At 59.1% G+C, this 18,049-nt stretch overlaps 1 protein-coding gene and 1 long non-coding RNA gene across 9 annotated transcripts in view; one reads left to right on the forward strand and one right to left on the reverse strand.

Annotated features, from left to right (window-relative positions):
• The window catches only part of LOC140418149 (uncharacterized), a 1,069,702-nt gene that overhangs the window by 207,666 nt on the left and 843,987 nt on the right, over positions 1–18,049 (reverse strand). The window lies entirely within an intron of this gene.
• The window catches only part of LOC140418141 (chromodomain-helicase-DNA-binding protein 8-like), a 257,962-nt gene that overhangs the window by 184,813 nt on the left and 55,100 nt on the right, over positions 1–18,049 (forward strand). For 5 of the 8 annotated variants that reach the window (XM_072501551.1, XM_072501558.1, XM_072501552.1 and 2 more), the window contains exons 22-23: positions 1,914–2,110; positions 8,067–8,272. In XM_072501551.1, the coding sequence (XP_072357652.1) occupies positions 1,914–2,110; positions 8,067–8,272 (403 nt within the window). The remainder of the gene's footprint in view (positions 1–1,913; positions 2,111–8,066; positions 8,273–18,049) is intronic. The other 3 variants (XM_072501554.1, XM_072501555.1, XM_072501556.1) reach the window with 1 other exon arrangement.

Here is an 18,049-nt window from a genome sequence, read left to right on the forward strand (position 1 = left end):
TCTCCCTCGCGCTCTCCCTCGCGCTCTCCCTCGCGCTCTCCCTCGCGCTCTCCCTCGCGCTCTCCCTCGCGCTCTCCCTCGCGCTCTCCCTCGCGCTCTCCCTCGCGCTCTCCCTCGCGCTCTCCCTCGCGCTCTCCCTCGCGCTCTCCCTCGCGCTCTCCCTCGCGCTCTCCCTCGCGCTCTCCCTCGCGCTCTCCCTCGCGCTCTCCCTCGCGCTCTCCCTCGCGCTCTCCCTCGCGCTCTCCCTCGCGCTCTCCCTCGCTCTCTCCCTCGCTCTCTCCCTCGCTCTCCCTCGCTCTCTCCCTCGCTCTCTCCCTCGCGCTCTCCCTCGCGCTCTCCCTCGCGCTCTCCCTCGCGCTCTCCCTCGCGCTCTCCCTCGCGCTCTCCCTCGCGCTCTCCCTCGCGCTCTGCCTCGCGCTCTGCCTCGCGCTCTGCCTCGCGCTCTGCCTCGCGCTCTCCCTCGCGCTCTCCCTCGCGCTCTCCCTCGCTCCCTCTCTCGCTCCCTCTCTCGCTCCCTCTCTCGCTCCCTCTCTCGCTCTCTCTTGCACTCGCTCTCTCTTGCACTCGCTCTCTCTCGCTTGCTCTCTCTTGCTCGCTCGCTCGCTCTTGCTCTCTCTGTCTCGCTCTCTCTCTCTCGCTCTCTCTCTCGCTCTCTCTCTCGCTCTCTCTCTCGCTCTCTCTCTCGCTCTCTCTCTCGCTTTCTCTCTCGCTTTCTCTCTCGTGCTCTCTCTCGTGCTCTCTCCCGCCCGGGCTCTCTCTCGCGCTCTCTCTCGCGCTCTATCTCGCGCTCTCTCTCGCTCTCTCTCTCGCTCTCTCTCTCGCTCTCTCTTTCGCTCTCTCTTTCGCTCTCTCTTTCGCTCTCTCTCTCGCGCTCTCTCTCGCTCTCGCTAGCTCTCGCTCACTCTCTCGCTCTCTCTCTCTCGCTCTCTCTCTCGCTTTCTCGCTTTCTCTCTCGCGCTCTCTCCCGCCCGGGCTCTCTCTCGCGCTCTCTCGCTCTCTCTCTCGCTCTCTCTCTCGCTCTCTCTTTCGCTCTCCCTCGCGCTCTTCCTCGCGCTCTTCCTCGCGCTCTTCCTCGCGCTCTCCCTCGCGCTCTCCCTCGCGCTCTCCCTCGCGCTCTCCCTCGCGCTCTCCCTCGCGCTCTCCCTCGCGCTCTCCCTCGCGCTCTCCCTCGCGCTCTCCCTCGCGCTCTCCCTCGCGCTCTCCCTCGCGCTCTCCCTCGCGCTCTCCCTCGCGCTCTCCCTCGCGCTCTCCCTCGCGCTCTCCCTCGCGCTCTCCCTCGCGCTCTCCCTCGCGCTCTCCCTCGCGCTCTCCCTCGCGCTCTCCCTCGCGCTCTCCCTCGCGCTCTCCCTCGCGCTCTCCCTCGCGCTCTCCCTCGCGCTCTCCCTCGCGCTCTCTCTCGCGCGCTCTTTCTCTCTCGCGCTCTTTCTCTCTCGCGCTCTTTCTCTCTCGCGCTCTCTCTCTCTCGCGCTCTCTCTCTCTCGCGCTCTCTCTCGCTTCGCTCTCTCTCTCTCTCGCTCTCTCTCGCTCCTGGCGGGAAATTTGGAGTCCGTCAGCCATGATTCTATTGAATGGAGGAGCAGATCGAGGGGCTGAATGTTCGCTGGTAACAACCCTGGAGCTCCCTCCCGCGCAGCACTGTGGTCGAATCGATTCCACTGCGATGGGAGCGGTTCAAGAATGCAGCACACCACCACCTTCTCAAGAGGCTGTGCCGTAAACACTGGGCAAGCCACAGGCAGACCTGTCCGGTGAAAAGTGTAATGCCTCCACTGCCCACTCCCTCCTCCACCCATGGGAGCTATAGATAAGGGCGGCACTCCAGTCTCTGCCCTCTGACGCCTGTCGGCGAGGAGTGAGCTTCGCGTTCTGCACCTTGCTCTAATCAGTGCCGCTCTTGTCTTGTTTCCTGGCAGAACAACCTGGTGATCGACACCCCCCGAGTTCGCAAGCAGACGCGCCCTTTCAACACCACCAAGGACGATGACGTGGAATTCTCCGAAGTGGAGAGCGACAGCGACGAGCGCCCCAAGTCCCGGAGGTCCTACGATCGGCGGCACGGTTACGGGCGCACGGAGTGTTTCAGGGTGGAGAAGAACCTTCTTGTCTACGGGTGGGCACGTGGATTCATTCAGATAGACTGCGAGTGCAGGGAGTGTGAGGGTCGGCGCAGAGGGAGGGTGGTCCTGAGGGAGTGCCGCGCTGTCGGAGGGTCAGTGCTGAGGGAGCGCCGCACTGTCAGAGGGTCAGTACTGAGGGAGCGCTGCACTGTCAGAGGGTCAGTACTGAGGGAGTGCCGCACTGTCAGAGGGTTAGTACTGAGGGAGCGCCGCACTGTCAGAGGGTCAGTACTGAGGGAGTGCCGCACTGTCAGAGGGTCAGTACTGAGGGAGTGCTGCACTGTCGCAGGGTCAGTACTGAGGGAGTGCCGCACTGTCAGAGGGTCAGTACTGAGGGAGTGCTGCACTGAGGGTCAGTACTGAGGGAGTGCCGCACTGTCAGAGGGTGAGTACTGAGGGAGTGCCGCACTGTCAGAGGGTCAGTACTGAGGGAGTGCTGCACTGTCAGAGGGTCAGTACTGAGGGAGTGCCGCACTGTCAGAGGGTCAGTACTGAGGGAGTGCCGAACTGTCAGAGGGTCAGTACTGAGGGAGTGCCGCACTGTCAGAGGGTCAGTACTGAGGGAGTGCTGCACTGTCAGAGGGTCAGTACTGAGGGAGTGCCGAACTGTCAGAGGGTCACTACTGAGGGAGTGCTGCACTGTCAGAGGGTCAGTACTGAGGGAGTGCTGCATTGTCAGAGGGTCAGTACTGAGGGAGCGTCGCACTGTCAGAGGGTCAGTACTGAGGGAGCGCCGCACTGTCGGAGGGTCAGTACTGAGGGAGTGCCGCACTGTCGGAGGGTCAGTACTGAGGGAGTGCTGCACTGTCAGAGGGTCAGTACTGAGGGAGTGCTGCACTGTCAAAGGGTCAGTACTGAGGGAGCGCCACACTGTCAGAGGGTCAGTACTGAGGGAGTTCTGCACTGTCAGACGGTCAGTACTGAGGGAGTGCCACATTGTCAGAGGGTCAGTACTGAGGGAGCGCCGCACTGTCAGAGGGTCAGTACTTAGGGAGCGCCGCACTGTCAGGGTCAGTACTGAGGGAGCGCCACACTGTCGGAGGGTCAGTACTGAGGGAGTGCTGCACTGTCAGAGGGTCAGTACTGAGGGAGCGCCGCACGGTCAGAGGGTGAGTACTGAGGGAGCGCCGCACTGTCAGGGGGTCAGTACTGAGGGTACGCCCCACTATCGGAGGGTGAGTACTGAGGGAGTGCCGCACTGTCAGAGGGTGAGTACTGAGGGAGTGCCGCACTGTCAGAGGGTGAGTACTGAGGGAGCGCCGCACGGTCAGAGGGTGAGTACTGAGGGAGCGCCGCACTGTCAGGGGGTCAGTACTGAGGGAGCGCCGCACTGTCAGAGGGTGAGTACTGAGGGAGGGCCGCACTGTCAGGGGGTCAGTACTGAGGGAGCGCCGCACTGTCAGGGGGTCAGTACTGGGGAAGTGCCGCACTGTCAGGGTCAGTACTGAGGGAGTGCTGCACTGTCAGACGGTCAGTACTGAAGGAGTGCCGCACTGTCAGAGGGTCGGTACTGAGGGAGTGCTGCACTGTCAGAGGTTCAGTACTGAGAGAGTGCCACACTGTCAGAGGGTCAGTACTGAGGGAGTGCCGCACTGTCAGAGGGTCAGTACTGAGGGAGTGCCGCACTGTCAGAGGGTCAGTACTGAGGGTACGCCCCACTATCGGAGGGTGAGTACTGAGGGAGTGCCGCACTGTCAGAGGGTGAGTACTGAGGGAGCGCCGCACGGTCAGAGGGTGAGTACTGAGGGAGCGCCGCACTGTCAGGGGGTCAGTACTGAGGGAGCGGCGCACTGTCAGAGGGTGAGTACTGAGGGAGGGCCGCACTGTCAGGGGGTCAGTACTGAGGGAGCGCCGCACTGTCAGGGGGTCAGTACTGAGGGAGCACCGCACTGTCAGAGGGTCAGTACTGAGGGAGTGTCGCACTGTCAGAGGGTCAGTACTGAGGGAGCCCCACCTTGTCAGAGGGTCAGTACTGAGGGAGTGACGCACTGTCAGAGGGTTAGTACTGAATGAGTGATGCACTGTCGGAGGGTCAGTACAGAGGGAGTGCTGCACTGTCAGAGGGTCAGTACTGAGGGAGCGCCGCACTGTCAGAGGGTCAGTACTGAGGGAGCGCCGCTCTGTCAGAGGGTAAGTACTGGGGGAGTGCCGCACTGTCAGGGTCAGTACTGAGGGAGCGCCACACTGTCAGAGGGTCAGTACTGAGGGAGTGCTGCACTGTCAGAGGGTCAGTACTGAGGGAGTGCCGCACTGTCAGAGGGTCAGTACTGAGGGAGCGCCGCACTGTCAAAGGGTCAGTACTGAGGGAGCGCCGCACTGTCAGAGGGTCAGTACTGAGGGAGCACCGCACTGTCAGAGGTTCAGTACTGAGAGAGTGCCACACTGTCAGAGGGTCAGTACTAAGGGAGTGCCGCACTGTCAGAGGGTCAGTACTGAGGGAGTGCCGCACTGTCAGAGGGTCAGTACTGATGGAGTGCCGCACTGTCAGAGGGTCAGTACTGAGGGTACGCCCCACTATCGGAGGGTCAGTACTGAGGGAGTGCCGCACTGTCAGAGGGTGAGTACTGAGGGAGTGCCGCACTGTCAGAGGGTCAGTACTGAAGGAGCACTGCACTGTCAGGGGGTCAGTACTGAGGGAGCCCCACCCTGTCAGAGGGTCAGTACTGAGGGAGTGTCGCACTGTCAGAGGGTGGGTACTGAGGGAGTGCCGCACTGTCAGAGGGTTAGTACTGAATGAGTGATGCACTGTCAGGGGGTCAGTACTGAGGGAGTGCTGAACTGTCAGAGGGTCAGTACTGAGGGAGCGCTGCACTGTCAGAGGGTCAGTACTGATGGAGGGCCGCACTGTCAGAGGGCCAGTACTGAGGGAGTGTCGCACTGTCAGAGGGTCAGTACTGAGGGAGCCCCACCCTGTCAGAGGGTCAGTACTGAGGGAGTGCGGCACTGTCAGAGGGTGGGTACTGAGGGGGCGCCGCGCTGTCAGAGTGTCAGTACTGAGGGAGTGCCGCACTGTCAGAGGGTCAGTACTGAGGGAGTACTGCACTGTCAGAGGGTCAGTACTGAGGGAGTGCCGCACTGTCAGAGGGTTAGTACTGAGGGAGCGCCGCACTGTCAAAGGGTCAGTACTGAGGGAGCGCCGCACTGTCAGAGGGTCAGTACTGAGGGAGCACCGCACTGTCAGAGGTTCAGTACTGAGAGAGTGCCACACTGTCAGAGGGTCAGTACTAAGGGAGTGCCGCACTGTCAGAGGGTCAGTACTGAGGGAGTGCCGCACTGTCAGAGGGTCAGTACTGATGGAGTGCCGCACTGTCAGAGGGTCAGTACTGAGGGAGTGCCGCACTGTCAGAGGGTCAGTACTGAGGAAGTGCCGCACTGTCAGAGGGTCAGTACTGAGGGTACGCCCCACTATCGGAGGGTCAGTACTGAGGGAGTGCCGCACTGTCAGAGGGTGAGTACTGAGGGAGCGCCGCACTGTCAGAGGGTCAGTACTGAAGGAGCACTGCACTGTCAGGGGGTCAGTACTGAGGGAGCGCCGCACTGTCAGAGGGTCGCTACTGAGGGAGTGTCGCACTGTCAGAGGGTCAGTACTGAGGGAGCCCCACCCTGTCAGAGGGTCGGTACTGAGGGAGTGCGGCACTGTCAGAGGGTGGGTACTGAGGGGGCGCCGCGCTGTCAGAGTGTCAGTACTGAGGGAGTGCCGCACTGTCAGAGGGTTAGTACTGAATGAGTGATGCACTGTCAGGGGGTCAGTACTGAGGGAGTGCTGAACTGTCAGAGGGTCAGTACTGAGGGAGCGCTGCACTGTCAGAGGGTCAGTACTGAGGGAGGGCCGCACTGTCAGAGGGTCAGTACTGAGGGAGTGCCGCACTGTCAGAGGGTCAGTACTGAGGGAGTGCCGCCCTGTCAGAGGGTCAGTACTGAGGGAGCGCTGCACTGTCAGAGGGTCAGTACTGAGGGAGTGCCGCACTGTCAGAGGGTCAGTACTGAGGGAGTGCCGCACTGTCAGACGGTCAGTACTGAGGGAGTGCTGCACTGTCAGAGGGTCAGTACTGAGGGAGTGCCGCACTGTCAGAGGGTCAGTACTGAGGGAGTGCCGCACTGTCAGAGGGTCAGTACTGAGGGAGTGCCGCACTGTCAGAGGGTCAATACTGAGGGAGTGCCGCACTGTCAGAGGGTCAGTACTGAGGGAGTGCTGCACTGTCAGTGGGTCAGTACTGAGGGAGTGCCGCACTGTCAGAGGGTCAGTACTGAGGGAGTGCTGCACTGTCAGAGGGTCAGTACTGAGGGAGTGCCGCACTGTCAGAGGGTCAGTACTGAGGGAGTGCTGCATTGTCAGATGGTCAGTACTGAGGGAGGGCCGCACTGTCAGAGGGTCAGTACTGAGGGAGCGCTGCACTGTCAGAGCGTCAGTACTGAGGGAGTGCCGCACTGTCAGAGGGTCAGTACTGAGGGAGTGCCGCACTGTGAGAGGGTCAGTACTGAGGGAGTGCCGCACTGTCAGAGGGTCAGCACTGCGGGAGATACAAAGTGACTGCAAAGGGATATAAATGGATTAAGTAATTGGGTGGAAAAAATAAGAAATAAAGTCCCACGATACAGCCTAAAATTCCCTGAACTCCCCCGGTTCGTCCTTACACTCGCTGCCGATGTCTGATTCAACAACTGGACCCAATCCACAAAGCCCGACCCAAACCCGCCCCGCCCCAGTACCTGCCACAGATATTCCCACCCTACCCGATCAAAGGCCTCTGCGTCCACAGCAACCCCCACATTCCGTCCCCCCGGGGACATCATTAACAGACCGCCTAACATTCGCCGACAGATGCCTCCGCTTTACCAACCCCGTCTGGTCTTCCCCAATCACCCCCGGCACACTGCCCTCAATCTGAGGCCAAGATCTTCGCCTGCAGCTTGCCGTCTACATTCAGCCATGATATCGGGCGTTGGGACCCACACTGCTCCGGGTACTTATCCTCCTTCAATATTAAAGACACTGAGGCTTGCGACAACGTGGGGTTGGCGGGGGGATCTCTCCTTTCTCCCACGCCCCCGATTCTTAAAGCCTCCCAATTTGGGACGTAAACGTTTACCAGGACCACTGGCACCCCCTCCAGCTTCCCACTCGCCATCACCAACCTTCACCCGACCCCCCCATGTCTTCATATCCAACCCCGAATGGAAGACTTCCCCCTACCCATCCTTTCTTCAACCTTGTCTGATTCCCGATCCTCAAATGCGTTTCTTGTAATAGTAAACAAAACAAAAGCGCCACGTCCACCTTCAAGCTCCTCAGGTGCGCGAGACACGCAACCTAACCTTGTACCAGGCCCATTCAGCCCCTCGCGTTCCATGTGACCAACCTGGTCGGAGGGCACCCGGCAAAACACCCGTCCACTGCCGATAAACCCTTACCCCTTCTTAGGTCAGCTCCCGGACTGTGCCATGTGACCTTCCAGGCCTATTCGCAGATGTTCATCACCACTCCCTCCCGTGTAACGCTACAGCAACAACTTCAGCAGTTAAACCCCTCCCTCCCCTGCCCTTAAACAAATCAACTACCCCACCTTCGACTACACTAACCACCTGATCACCACCACCCCATCCCCCTCACCCAACTGCGCTCGTGTGCCCGATGACGGGTTGAGCAAGTTTGAGGGCCGGTGCCCCCTCTGGAGGAGAGGGGAGGTGTCCTTGTGAAAAGACTTGAGGGGGGGGTGGTGAGGGCTCGATTACTGAGAGGATGTTTACCCCTCGCCCTCGTGGTGGTGGGGTGGGGGAAGAATCGGGAACGAGGTGGCGGGGGGGGGGGGTGGGGGGACACCGTTTAAAAATAAGGAGTCTTCCGTGAGGAGGATTTTGGCGCTCAGAGGGCGGTTAGTCTGCGGAGCCGGAAGGGTCGGTGCTCTTGCCTCCCAGAGTTTTAACGCTGACCTTTAACCTCTTGACCAGCTGGGGCCGCTGGATGGACATTCTGACTCACGGGCGCTTCAAGCGAAGGATGGCCGAGCGCGACGTGGAAGTGATCTGCCGCACCATCCTCGTCTACTGCTTGCTGCACTACAGGGGAGACGAGAAGATCAAGGGCTTCATCTGGGACCTGATTACACCCACTGAGAACGGGAAGACCAAGGAGCTTCAAAACCATTCGGGTACAAGTGTGAGGAAGGGGGGAAGGATGGAAGTAGGACTAGAGATCGTCCTCACCTTAGCTACCAACACTGTGCTCCCAGTCTCTGTATCCCTCGGTTAGACCACACTGGGAGTACTGTGCACAGTTCCGGTCTCCGTATCCCTCGGTTAGACCACACTGGGAGCACTGTGCACAGGTCCGGTCTCCGTATCCCTCGGTTAGACCACACTGGGAGCACCGTGCACAGTTCCGGTCTCTGTATCCCTCGGTTAGACCACACTGGGAGTACTGTGCACAGTTCCAGTCTCTGTATCCCTTGGTTAGACCACACTGAGAGCACTGTGCACAGTTCCAGTCTCTGTATCCCTCGGTTAGACCACACTGGGAGTACTGTGCACAGTTCCGGTCTCCATATCCCTCGGTTAGACCCACACTGGAAGGACCGTGCACAGTTCCGGTCTCCGTATCCCTCGGTTAGACCACACTGGGAGCACCGTGCACAGTTCCGGTCTCCGTATCCCTCGGTTAGATCACACTGGTAGGACCGTGCACAGTTCCGGTCTCCGTATCCCTCGGTTAGACCACACTGGTAGTACTGTGCACAGTTCCGGTCTCCGTACACCTCGGTTAGACCCACACTGGGAGCACCGTGCACAGTTTCGGTCTCCATATCCCTCGGTTAGACCACATTGGGAGCACCGTGCACAGACCCGGTCTTCGTATCCCTCGGTTAGACCCACACTGGGGGCACCGTGCACAGTTCCGGTCTCCGTATCCCTCGGTCAGACAACACTGGGAGCACTGTGCCCAGTTCCGGCCTCCGTATCCCTCGGTCAGACAACACTGGGAGCACTGTGCCCAGTTCCGGCCTCCGTATCCCTCAGTCAGACAACACTGGGAGCACTGTGCACAGTTCCGGTCTCCGTATCCCTCGGTCAGACAACACTGGGAGCACTGTGCCCAGTTCCGGCCTCCGTATCCCTCGGTTAGATCACACTGGGAGTACTGTGCACAGTTCCGGCCTCCGTATCCCTCGGTTAGACCACAATGGGAGCACCGTGCACAGTTCCGGTCTCCGTATCCCTCGGTTAGACCACACTGGGAGCACTGTGCACAGTTCCGGTCTCCGTATCCCTCGGTTAGACCACGCTGGGAGCACCGTGCACAGTTCCGGCCTCCGTATCCCTCGGTTAGACCACACTGGGAGCACCGTGCACAGTTCCGGTCTCCGTATCCCTCGGTTATACCACACTGGGAGCACTGTGTACAGTTCCGGTTTCCGTATCCCTCGGTTAGACCACACTGGGAGCACTGTGCACAGTTCCGGTCTCCGCATCCCTTGGTTAGACCACACTGGGAGCACTGTGCACAGTTCCGGTCTCCGTATCCCTCGGTTAGACCACACTGGGAGCACCGTGCACAGTTCCGGCCTCCGTATCCCTCGGTTAGGCCCACACTGGGAGCACTGTGCACAGTTCCGGTCTCCCTATCCCTCGGTTAGACCACACTGGGAGCACTCACAGTTCCGGTCTCCGTATCCCTCGGTTAGACCACACTGAGAGCCCTGTGCACCGTTCCGGTCTCTGTATCCCTCGGTTAGACCACACTGGGAGCACCATGCGCAGTTCCAGTCTCCATATCCCTCGGTTAGACCACACTGGGAGCACTGTGCACAGTTCCGGCCTCCGTATCCCTCGGTTAGATCCACACTGGAAGCACTGCCCAGTTCCGGCCTCCGTATCCCTCGGTCAGACCACACTGGGCGCACTGTGCAAAGTTCCGGCCTCCGTATCCATCGGTTAGACCACACTGGAAGCACTGTGCACAGTTCTGGTCTCCGTATCCCTCGGTTAGACCACACTGGGAGCACTGTGCACAGTTCCAGTCTCAGAATCCCTCGGTTAGACCACACTGGAAGCACTGTGCACAGTTCCAGTCTCCGTATCCCTCGGTTAGAACAACACTGGGAGCACTGTGCACAGTTACGGTCTCCGTATCCCTCGGTTAGACCACACTGGGAGCACCGTGCACAGTCCCGGTCTCCATATCCCTCGGTTAGATCCACACTGGGAGCACTGTGCACAGTTCCAGTCTCCGTATCCATCGGTTAGACCACACTGGAAGCACTGTGCACAGTTCTGGTCTCCGTATCCCTCGGTTAGACCACACTGGGAGCACTGTGCACAGTTCCAGTCTCCGTATCCATCGGTTAGACCACACTGGGAGCACTGTGCACAGTTCCGGTCTCAGAATCCCTCGGTTAGACCACACTGGAAGCACTGTGCACAGTTCCAGTCTCCGTATCCCTCGGTCAGACAACACTGGGAGCACTGTGCACAGTTCCGGCCTCCGTATCCCTCGGTTAGACCCACACTGGGAGCACTGTGCACAGTTCCGGTCTCCGTATTCCTCGGTTAGACCACACTGGGAGCACTGTGCAAAGTTCCGGCCTCCGTATCCCTCGGTTAGATCCACACTGGGAGTACTGTGCACAGTTTCAGTCTCCGTATCCATCGGTTAGACCACACTGGGAGCACCGTGCACAGTTCCAGTCTCCGTATCCATCGGTTAGACCACACTGAGAGCACTGTGCACAGTTCCGGTCTCCGTATCCCTCGGTTAGACCACACTGGGAGCACTGTGCACAGTTCCGGTCTCCATATCCCTCGGTTAGACCACACTGGGAGCACTATGCACAGTTCCAGTCTCCGTATCCATCGGTTAGACCACACTGAGAGCACTGTGCACAGTTCCGGTCTCCGTATCCCTCGGTTAGACCACACTGGGACCATTGTGCACAGTTCCGGTCTCCATATCCCTCGGTTAGACCCACACTGGGAGCACCGTGCACAGTTCCAGTCTCCGTATCCCTCGGTTAGACCACACTGGGAGCACTGTGCACAGTTCCGGCCTCCGTATCCCTCGGTTAGACCCACTCTGGGAGCACCGTGCACAGTCCCGGTCTCCGTATCCCTCGGTTAGACCCACACTGGGAGCACCATGCACAGTTCCGGTCTCCGTATCCCTCGGTTAGACCACACTGGGAGCACTGTGCACAGTCCCGGTCTTCGTGTCCCTCGGTTAGACCACACTGGGAGCACTGTGCACAGTTCCGGTCTTCGTATCCCTCGGTTAGACCACACTGGGAGCACTGTGCGCAGTTCCGGTCTCCGTATCCCTCGGTTAGACCCACACTGGGAGCACTGTGCACAGTTCCGGTCTCCGTATCCCTCGGTTAGACCCACACTGGGAGCACCGTGCACAGTTCCGGTCTCCGTATCACTCGGTTAGACCACACTGGGAGCACCATGCACAGTCCCAGTCCCCGTGTCCCTCGGTTAGACCCACACTGGGAGCACTGTGCACAGTCCCGGTCTCCGTATCACTCGGTTAGACCACACTGGGAGCACTGTGCACAGTTCCGGTCTCCGTATCCCTCGGTTAGACCACACTGGGAGCACCGTGCACAGTTCCAGTCTCCGTATCCCTCGGTTAGACCACACTGGGAGCACTGTGCACAGTTCCGGCCTCCGTATCCCTCGGTTAGACCACACTGGGAGCACTGTGCACAGTTCCGGCCTCCGTATCCCTCGGTTAGACCACACTGGGAGCACCGTGCACAGTTCCAGTCTCCATATCCCTCGGTTAGACCACACTGGGAGCACTGTGCACAGTTCCGGCCTCCGTATCCCTCGGTTAGATCCACACTGGAAGCACTGTGCCCAGTTCCGGCCTCCGTATCCCTCGGTCAGACAACACTGGGAGCACTGTGCACAGTTCCGGTCTCCGTATCCCTCGGTTAGATCACACTGGGAGCACCGTGCACAGTCCCGGTCTCCGTATCCCTCGGTTAGATCCACACTGGGAGCACTGTGCACAGTTCCAGTCTCCGTATCCATCGGTTAGACCACACTGGAAGCACTGTGCACAGTTCTGGTCTCCGTATCCCTCGGTTAGACCACACTGGGAGCACTGTACACAGTTCCGGTCTCAGAATCCCTCGGTTAGACCACACTGGAAGCACTGTGCACAGTTCCAGTCTCCGTATCCCTCGGTCAGACAACACTGGGAGCACTGTGCACAGTTCCGGCCTCCGTATCCCTCGGTTAGACCACACTGGGAGCACTGTGCAAAGTTCCGGCCTCCGTATCCCTCGGTTAGATCCACACTGGGAGCACTGTGCACAGTTCCAGTCTCCGTATCCATCGGTTAGACCACACTGGAAGCACTGTGCACAGTTCTGGTCTCCGTATCCCTCGGTTAGACCACACTGGGAGCACCGTGCACTGTTCCAGTCTCAGAATCCCTCGGTTAGACCACACTGGAAGCACTGTGCACAGTTCCAGTCTCCGTATCCCTCGGTTAGACCCACACTGGGAGCACTGTGCACAGTTACGGTCTCCGTATCCCTCGGTTAGACCACACTGGGAGCACCGTGCACAGTCCCGGTCTCCATATCCCTCGGTTAGATCCACACAGGGAGCACTGTGCACAGTTCCAGTCTCCGTATCCATCGGTTAGACCACACTGGAAGCACTGTGCACAGTTCTGGTCTCCGTATCCCTCGGTTAGACCACACTGGGAGCACTGTGCACAGTTCCAGTCTCCGTATCCATCGGTTAGACCACACTGGGAGCACTGTGCACAGTTCCGGTCTCAGAATCCCTCGGTTAGACCACACTGGAAGCACTGTGCACAGTTCCAGTCTCCGTATCCCTCGGTCAGACAACACTGGGAGCACTGTGCACAGTTCCGGCCTCCGTATCCCTCGGTTAGACCACACTGGGAGCACTGTGCAAAGTTCCGGCCTCCGTATCCCTCGGTTAGATCCACACTGGGAGCACTGTGCACAGTTCCAGTCTCCGTATCCATCGGTTAGACCACACTGGAAGCACTGTGCACAGTTCTGGTCTCCGTATCCCTCGGTTAGACCACACTGGGAGCACCGTGCACTGTTCCAGTCTCCGTATCCATCGGTTAGACCACACTGGGAGCACTGTGCACAGTTCCGGTCTCAGAATCCCTCGGTTAGACCACACTGGAAGCACTGTGCACAGTTCCAGTCTCCGTATCCCTCGGTTAGACCCACACTGGGAGCACTGTGCACAGTTCCGGTCTCCGTATTCCTCGGTTAGACCACACTGGGAGCACTGTGCACCGTTCCGGTCTCCGTATTCCTCGGTTAGACCACACTGGGAGCACTGTGCAACGTTCCGGCCTCCGTATCCCTCGGTTAGATCCACACTGGGAGTACTGTGCACAGTTTCAGTCTCCGTATCCATCGGTTAGACCACACTGGGAGCACCGTGCACAGTTCCAGTCTCCGTATCCATCGGTTAGACCACACTGAGAGCACTGTGCACAGTTCCGGTCTCCGTATCCCTCGGTTAGACCACACTGGGAGCACTGTGCACAGTTCCGGTCTCCATATCCCTCGGTTAGACCACACTGGGAGCACTATGCACAGTTCCAGTCTCCGTATCCATCGGTTAGACCACACTGAGAGCACTGTGCACAGTTCCGGTCTCCGTATCCCTCGGTTAGACCACACTGGGACCATTGTGCACAGTTCCGGTCTCCATATCCCTCGGTTAGACCCACACTGGGAGCACCGTGCACAGTTCCAGTCTCCGTATCCCTCGGTCAGACAACACTGGGAGCACTGTGCACAGTTCCGGCCTCCGTATCCCTCGGTTAGACCACACTGGGAGCACTGTGCAAAGTTCCGGCCTCCGTATCCATCGGTTAGATCCACACTGGGAGCACTGTGCACAGTTCCAGTCTCCGTATCCATCGGTTAGACCACACTGGAAGCACTGTGCACAGTTCTGGTCTCCGTATCCCTCGGTTAGACCACACTGGGAGCACCGTGCACTGTTCCAGTCTCCGTATCCATCGGTTAGACCACACTGGGAGCACTGTGCACAGTTCCGGTCTCAGAATCCCTCGGTTAGACCACACTGGAAGCACTGTGCACAGTTCCAGTCTCCGTATCCCTCGGTTAGACCCACACTGGGAGCACTGTGCACAGTTCCGGTCTCCGTATTCCTCGGTTAGACCACACTGGGAGCACTGTGCAAAGTTCCGGCCTCCGTATCCCTCGGTTAGATCCACACTGGGAGTACTGTGCACAGTTTCAGTCTCCGTATCCATCGGTTAGACCACACTGGGAGCACCGTGCACAGTTCCGGTCTCCGTATCCATCGGTTAGACCACACTGAGAGCACTGTGCACAGTTCCGGTCTCCGTATCCCTCGGTTAGACCACACTGGGAGCACTGTGCACAGTTCCGGTCTCCATATCCCTCGGTTAGACCACACTGGGAGCACTATGCACAGTTCCAGTCTCCGTATCCATCGGTTAGACCACACTGAGAGCACTGTGCACAGTTCCGGTCTCCGTATCCCTCGGTTAGACCACACTGGGACCATTGTGCACAGTTCCGGTCTCCATATCCCTCGGTTAGACCCACACTGGGAGCACCGTGCACAGTTCCAGTCTCCGTATCCCTCGGTTAGACCACACTGGGAGCACTGTGCACAGTTCCGGCCTCCGTATCCCTCGGTTAGACCCACTCTGGGAGCACCGTGCACAGTCCCGGTCTCCGTATCCCTCGGTTAGACCCACACTGGGAGCACCGTGCACAGTTCCGGTCTCCGTATCCCTCGGTTAGACCACACTGGGAGCACTGTGCACAGTTCCGGTCTTCGTGTCCCTCGGTTAGACCACACTGGGAGCACTGTGCACAGTTCCGGTCTTCGTATCCCTCGGTTAGACCACACTGGGAGCACCGTGCACAGTTCCAGTCTCCGTATCCCTCGGTTAGACCACACTGGGAGCACTGTGCGCAGTTCCGGTCTCCGTATCCCTCGGTTAGACCCACACTGGGAGCACTGTGCACAGTTCCGGTCTCCGTATCCCTCGGTTAGACCCACACTGGGAGCACCGTGCACAGTTCCGGTCTCCATATCACTCGGTTAGACCACACTGGGAGCACCATGCACAGTCCCAGTCCCCGTGTCCCTCGGTTAGACCCACACTGGGAGCACTGTGCACAGTCCCGGTCTCCGTATCACTCGGTTAGACCACACTGGGAGCACTGTGCACAGTTCCGGTCTCCGTATCCCTCGGTTAGACCACACTGGGAGCACCGTGCACAGTTCCAGTCTCCGTATCCCTCGGTTAGACCACACTGGGAGCACTGTGCACAGTTCCGGCCTCCGTATCCCTCGGTTAGACCACACTGGGAGCACTGTGCACAGTTCCGGCCTCCGTATCCCTCGGTTAGACCACACTGGGAGCACCGTGCACAGTTCCAGTCTCCATATCCCTCGGTTAGACCACACTGGGAGCACTGTGCACAGTTCCGGCCTCCGTATCCCTCGGTTAGATCCACACTGGAAGCACTGTGCCCAGTTCCGGCCTCCGTATCCCTCGGTCAGACAACACTGGGAGCACTGTGCACAGTTCCGGTCTCCGTATCCCTCGGTTAGATCACACTGGGAGCACCGTGCACAGTCCCGGTCTCCGTATCCCTCGGTTAGATCCACACTGGGAGCACTGTGCACAGTTCCAGTCTCCGTATCCATCGGTTAGACCACACTGGAAGCACTGTGCACAGTTCTGGTCTCCGTATCCCTCGGTTAGACCACACTGGGAGCACTGTGCACAGCTCCAGTCTCCGTATCCATCGGTTAGACCACACTGGGAGCACTGTGCACAGTTCCGGTCTCAGAATCCCTCGGTTAGACCACACTGGAAGCACTGTGCACAGTTCCAGTCTCCGTATCCCTCGGTCAGACAACACTGGGAGCACTGTGCACAGTTCCGGCCTCCGTATCCCTCGGTTAGACCACACTGGGAGCACTGTGCAAAGTTCCGGCCTCCGTATCCCTCGGTTAGATCCACACTGGGAGCACTGTGCACAGTTCCAGTCTCCGTATCCATCGGTTAGACCACACTGGAAGCACTGTGCACAGTTCTGGTCTCCGTATCCCTCGGTTAGACCACACTGGAAGCACTGTGCACAGTTCCAGTCTCCGTATCCCTCGGTCAGACAACACTGGGAGCACTGTGCACAGTTCCGGCCTCCGTATCCCTCGGTTAGACCACACTGGGAGCACTGTGCAAAGTTCCGGCCTCCGTATCCCTCGGTTAGATCCACACTGGGAGCACTGTGCACAGTTCCAGTCTCCGTATCCATCGGTTAGACCACACTGGAAGCACTGTGCACAGTTCTGGTCTCCGTATCCCTCGGTTAGACCACACTGGGAGCACCGTGCACTGTTCCAGTCTCCGTATCCATCGGTTAGACCACACTGGGAGCACTGTGCACAGTTCCGGTCTCAGAATCCCTCGGTTAGACCACACTGGAAGCACTGTGCACAGTTCCAGTCTCCGTATCCCTCGGTTAGACCCACACTGGGAGCACTGTGCACAGTTCCGGTCTCCGTATTCCTCGGTTAGACCACACTGGGAGCACTGTGCACAGTTCCGGTCTCCGTATTCCTCGGTTAGACCACACTGGGAGCACTGTGCAAAGTTCCGGCCTCCGTATCCCTCGGTTAGATCCACACTGGGAGTACTGTGCACAGTTTCAGTCTCCGTATCCATCGGTTAGACCACACTGGGAGCACCGTGCACAGTTCCAGTCTCCGTATCCATCGGTTAGACCACACTGAGAGCACTGTGCACAGTTCCGGTCTCCGTATCCCTCGGTTAGACCACACTGGGAGCACTGTGCACAGTTCCGGTCTCCATATCCCTCGGTTAGACCACACTGGGAGCACTATGCACAGTTCCAGTCTCCGTATCCATCGGTTAGACCACACTGAGAGCACTGTGCACAGTTCCGGTCTCCGTATCCCTCGGTTAGACCACACTGGGACCATTGTGCACAGTTCCGGTCTCCATATCCCTCGGTTAGACCCACACTGGGAGCACCGTGCACAGTTCCAGTCTCCGTATCCCTCGGTTAGACCACACTGGGAGCACTGTGCACAGTTCCGGCCTCCGTATCCCTCGGTTAGACCCACTCTGGGAGCACCGTGCACAGTCCCGGTCTCCGTATCCCTCGGTTAGACCCACACTGGGAGCACCGTGCACAGTTCCGGTCTCCGTATCCCTCGGTTAGACCACACTGGGAGCACTGTGCACAGTTCCGGTCTTCGTGTCCCTCGGTTAGACCACACTGGGAGCACTGTGCACAGTTCCGGTCTTCGTATCCCTCGGTTAGACCACACTGGGAGCACCGTGCACAGTTCCAGTCTCCGTATCCCTCGGTTAGACCACACTGGGAGCACTGTGCGCAGTTCCGGTCTCCGTATCCCTCGGGTAGACCCACACTGGGAGCACTGTGCACAGTTCCGGTCTCCCTATCCCTCGGTTCGACCCACACTGGGAGCACCGTGCACAGTTCCGGTCTCCGTATCACTCGGTTAGACCACACTGGGAGCACCATGCACAGTCCCAGTCCCCGTGTCCCTCGGTTAGACCCACACTGGGAGCACTGTACACAGTCCCGGTCTCCGTATCACTCGGTTAGACCACACTGGGAGCACTGTGCACAGTTCCGGTCTCCGTATCCCTCGGTTAGACCACACTGGGAGCACCGTGCACAGTTCCAGTCTCCGTATCCCTCGGTTAGACCACACTGGGAGCACTGTGCACAGTTCCGGCCTCCGTATCCCTTGGTTAGACCACACTGGGAGCACCGTGCACAGCTCCAGTCTCCGTATCCCTCGGTTAGACCACACTGGGAGCACTGTGTACAGTTCCGGTTTCCGTATCCCTCGGTTAGACC

This window comes from Scyliorhinus torazame, chromosome 5 (genome assembly GCF_047496885.1).
Source record: "Scyliorhinus torazame isolate Kashiwa2021f chromosome 5, sScyTor2.1, whole genome shotgun sequence".
In the NCBI taxonomy this organism is placed as follows: domain Eukaryota; kingdom Metazoa; phylum Chordata; class Chondrichthyes; order Carcharhiniformes; family Scyliorhinidae; genus Scyliorhinus; species Scyliorhinus torazame.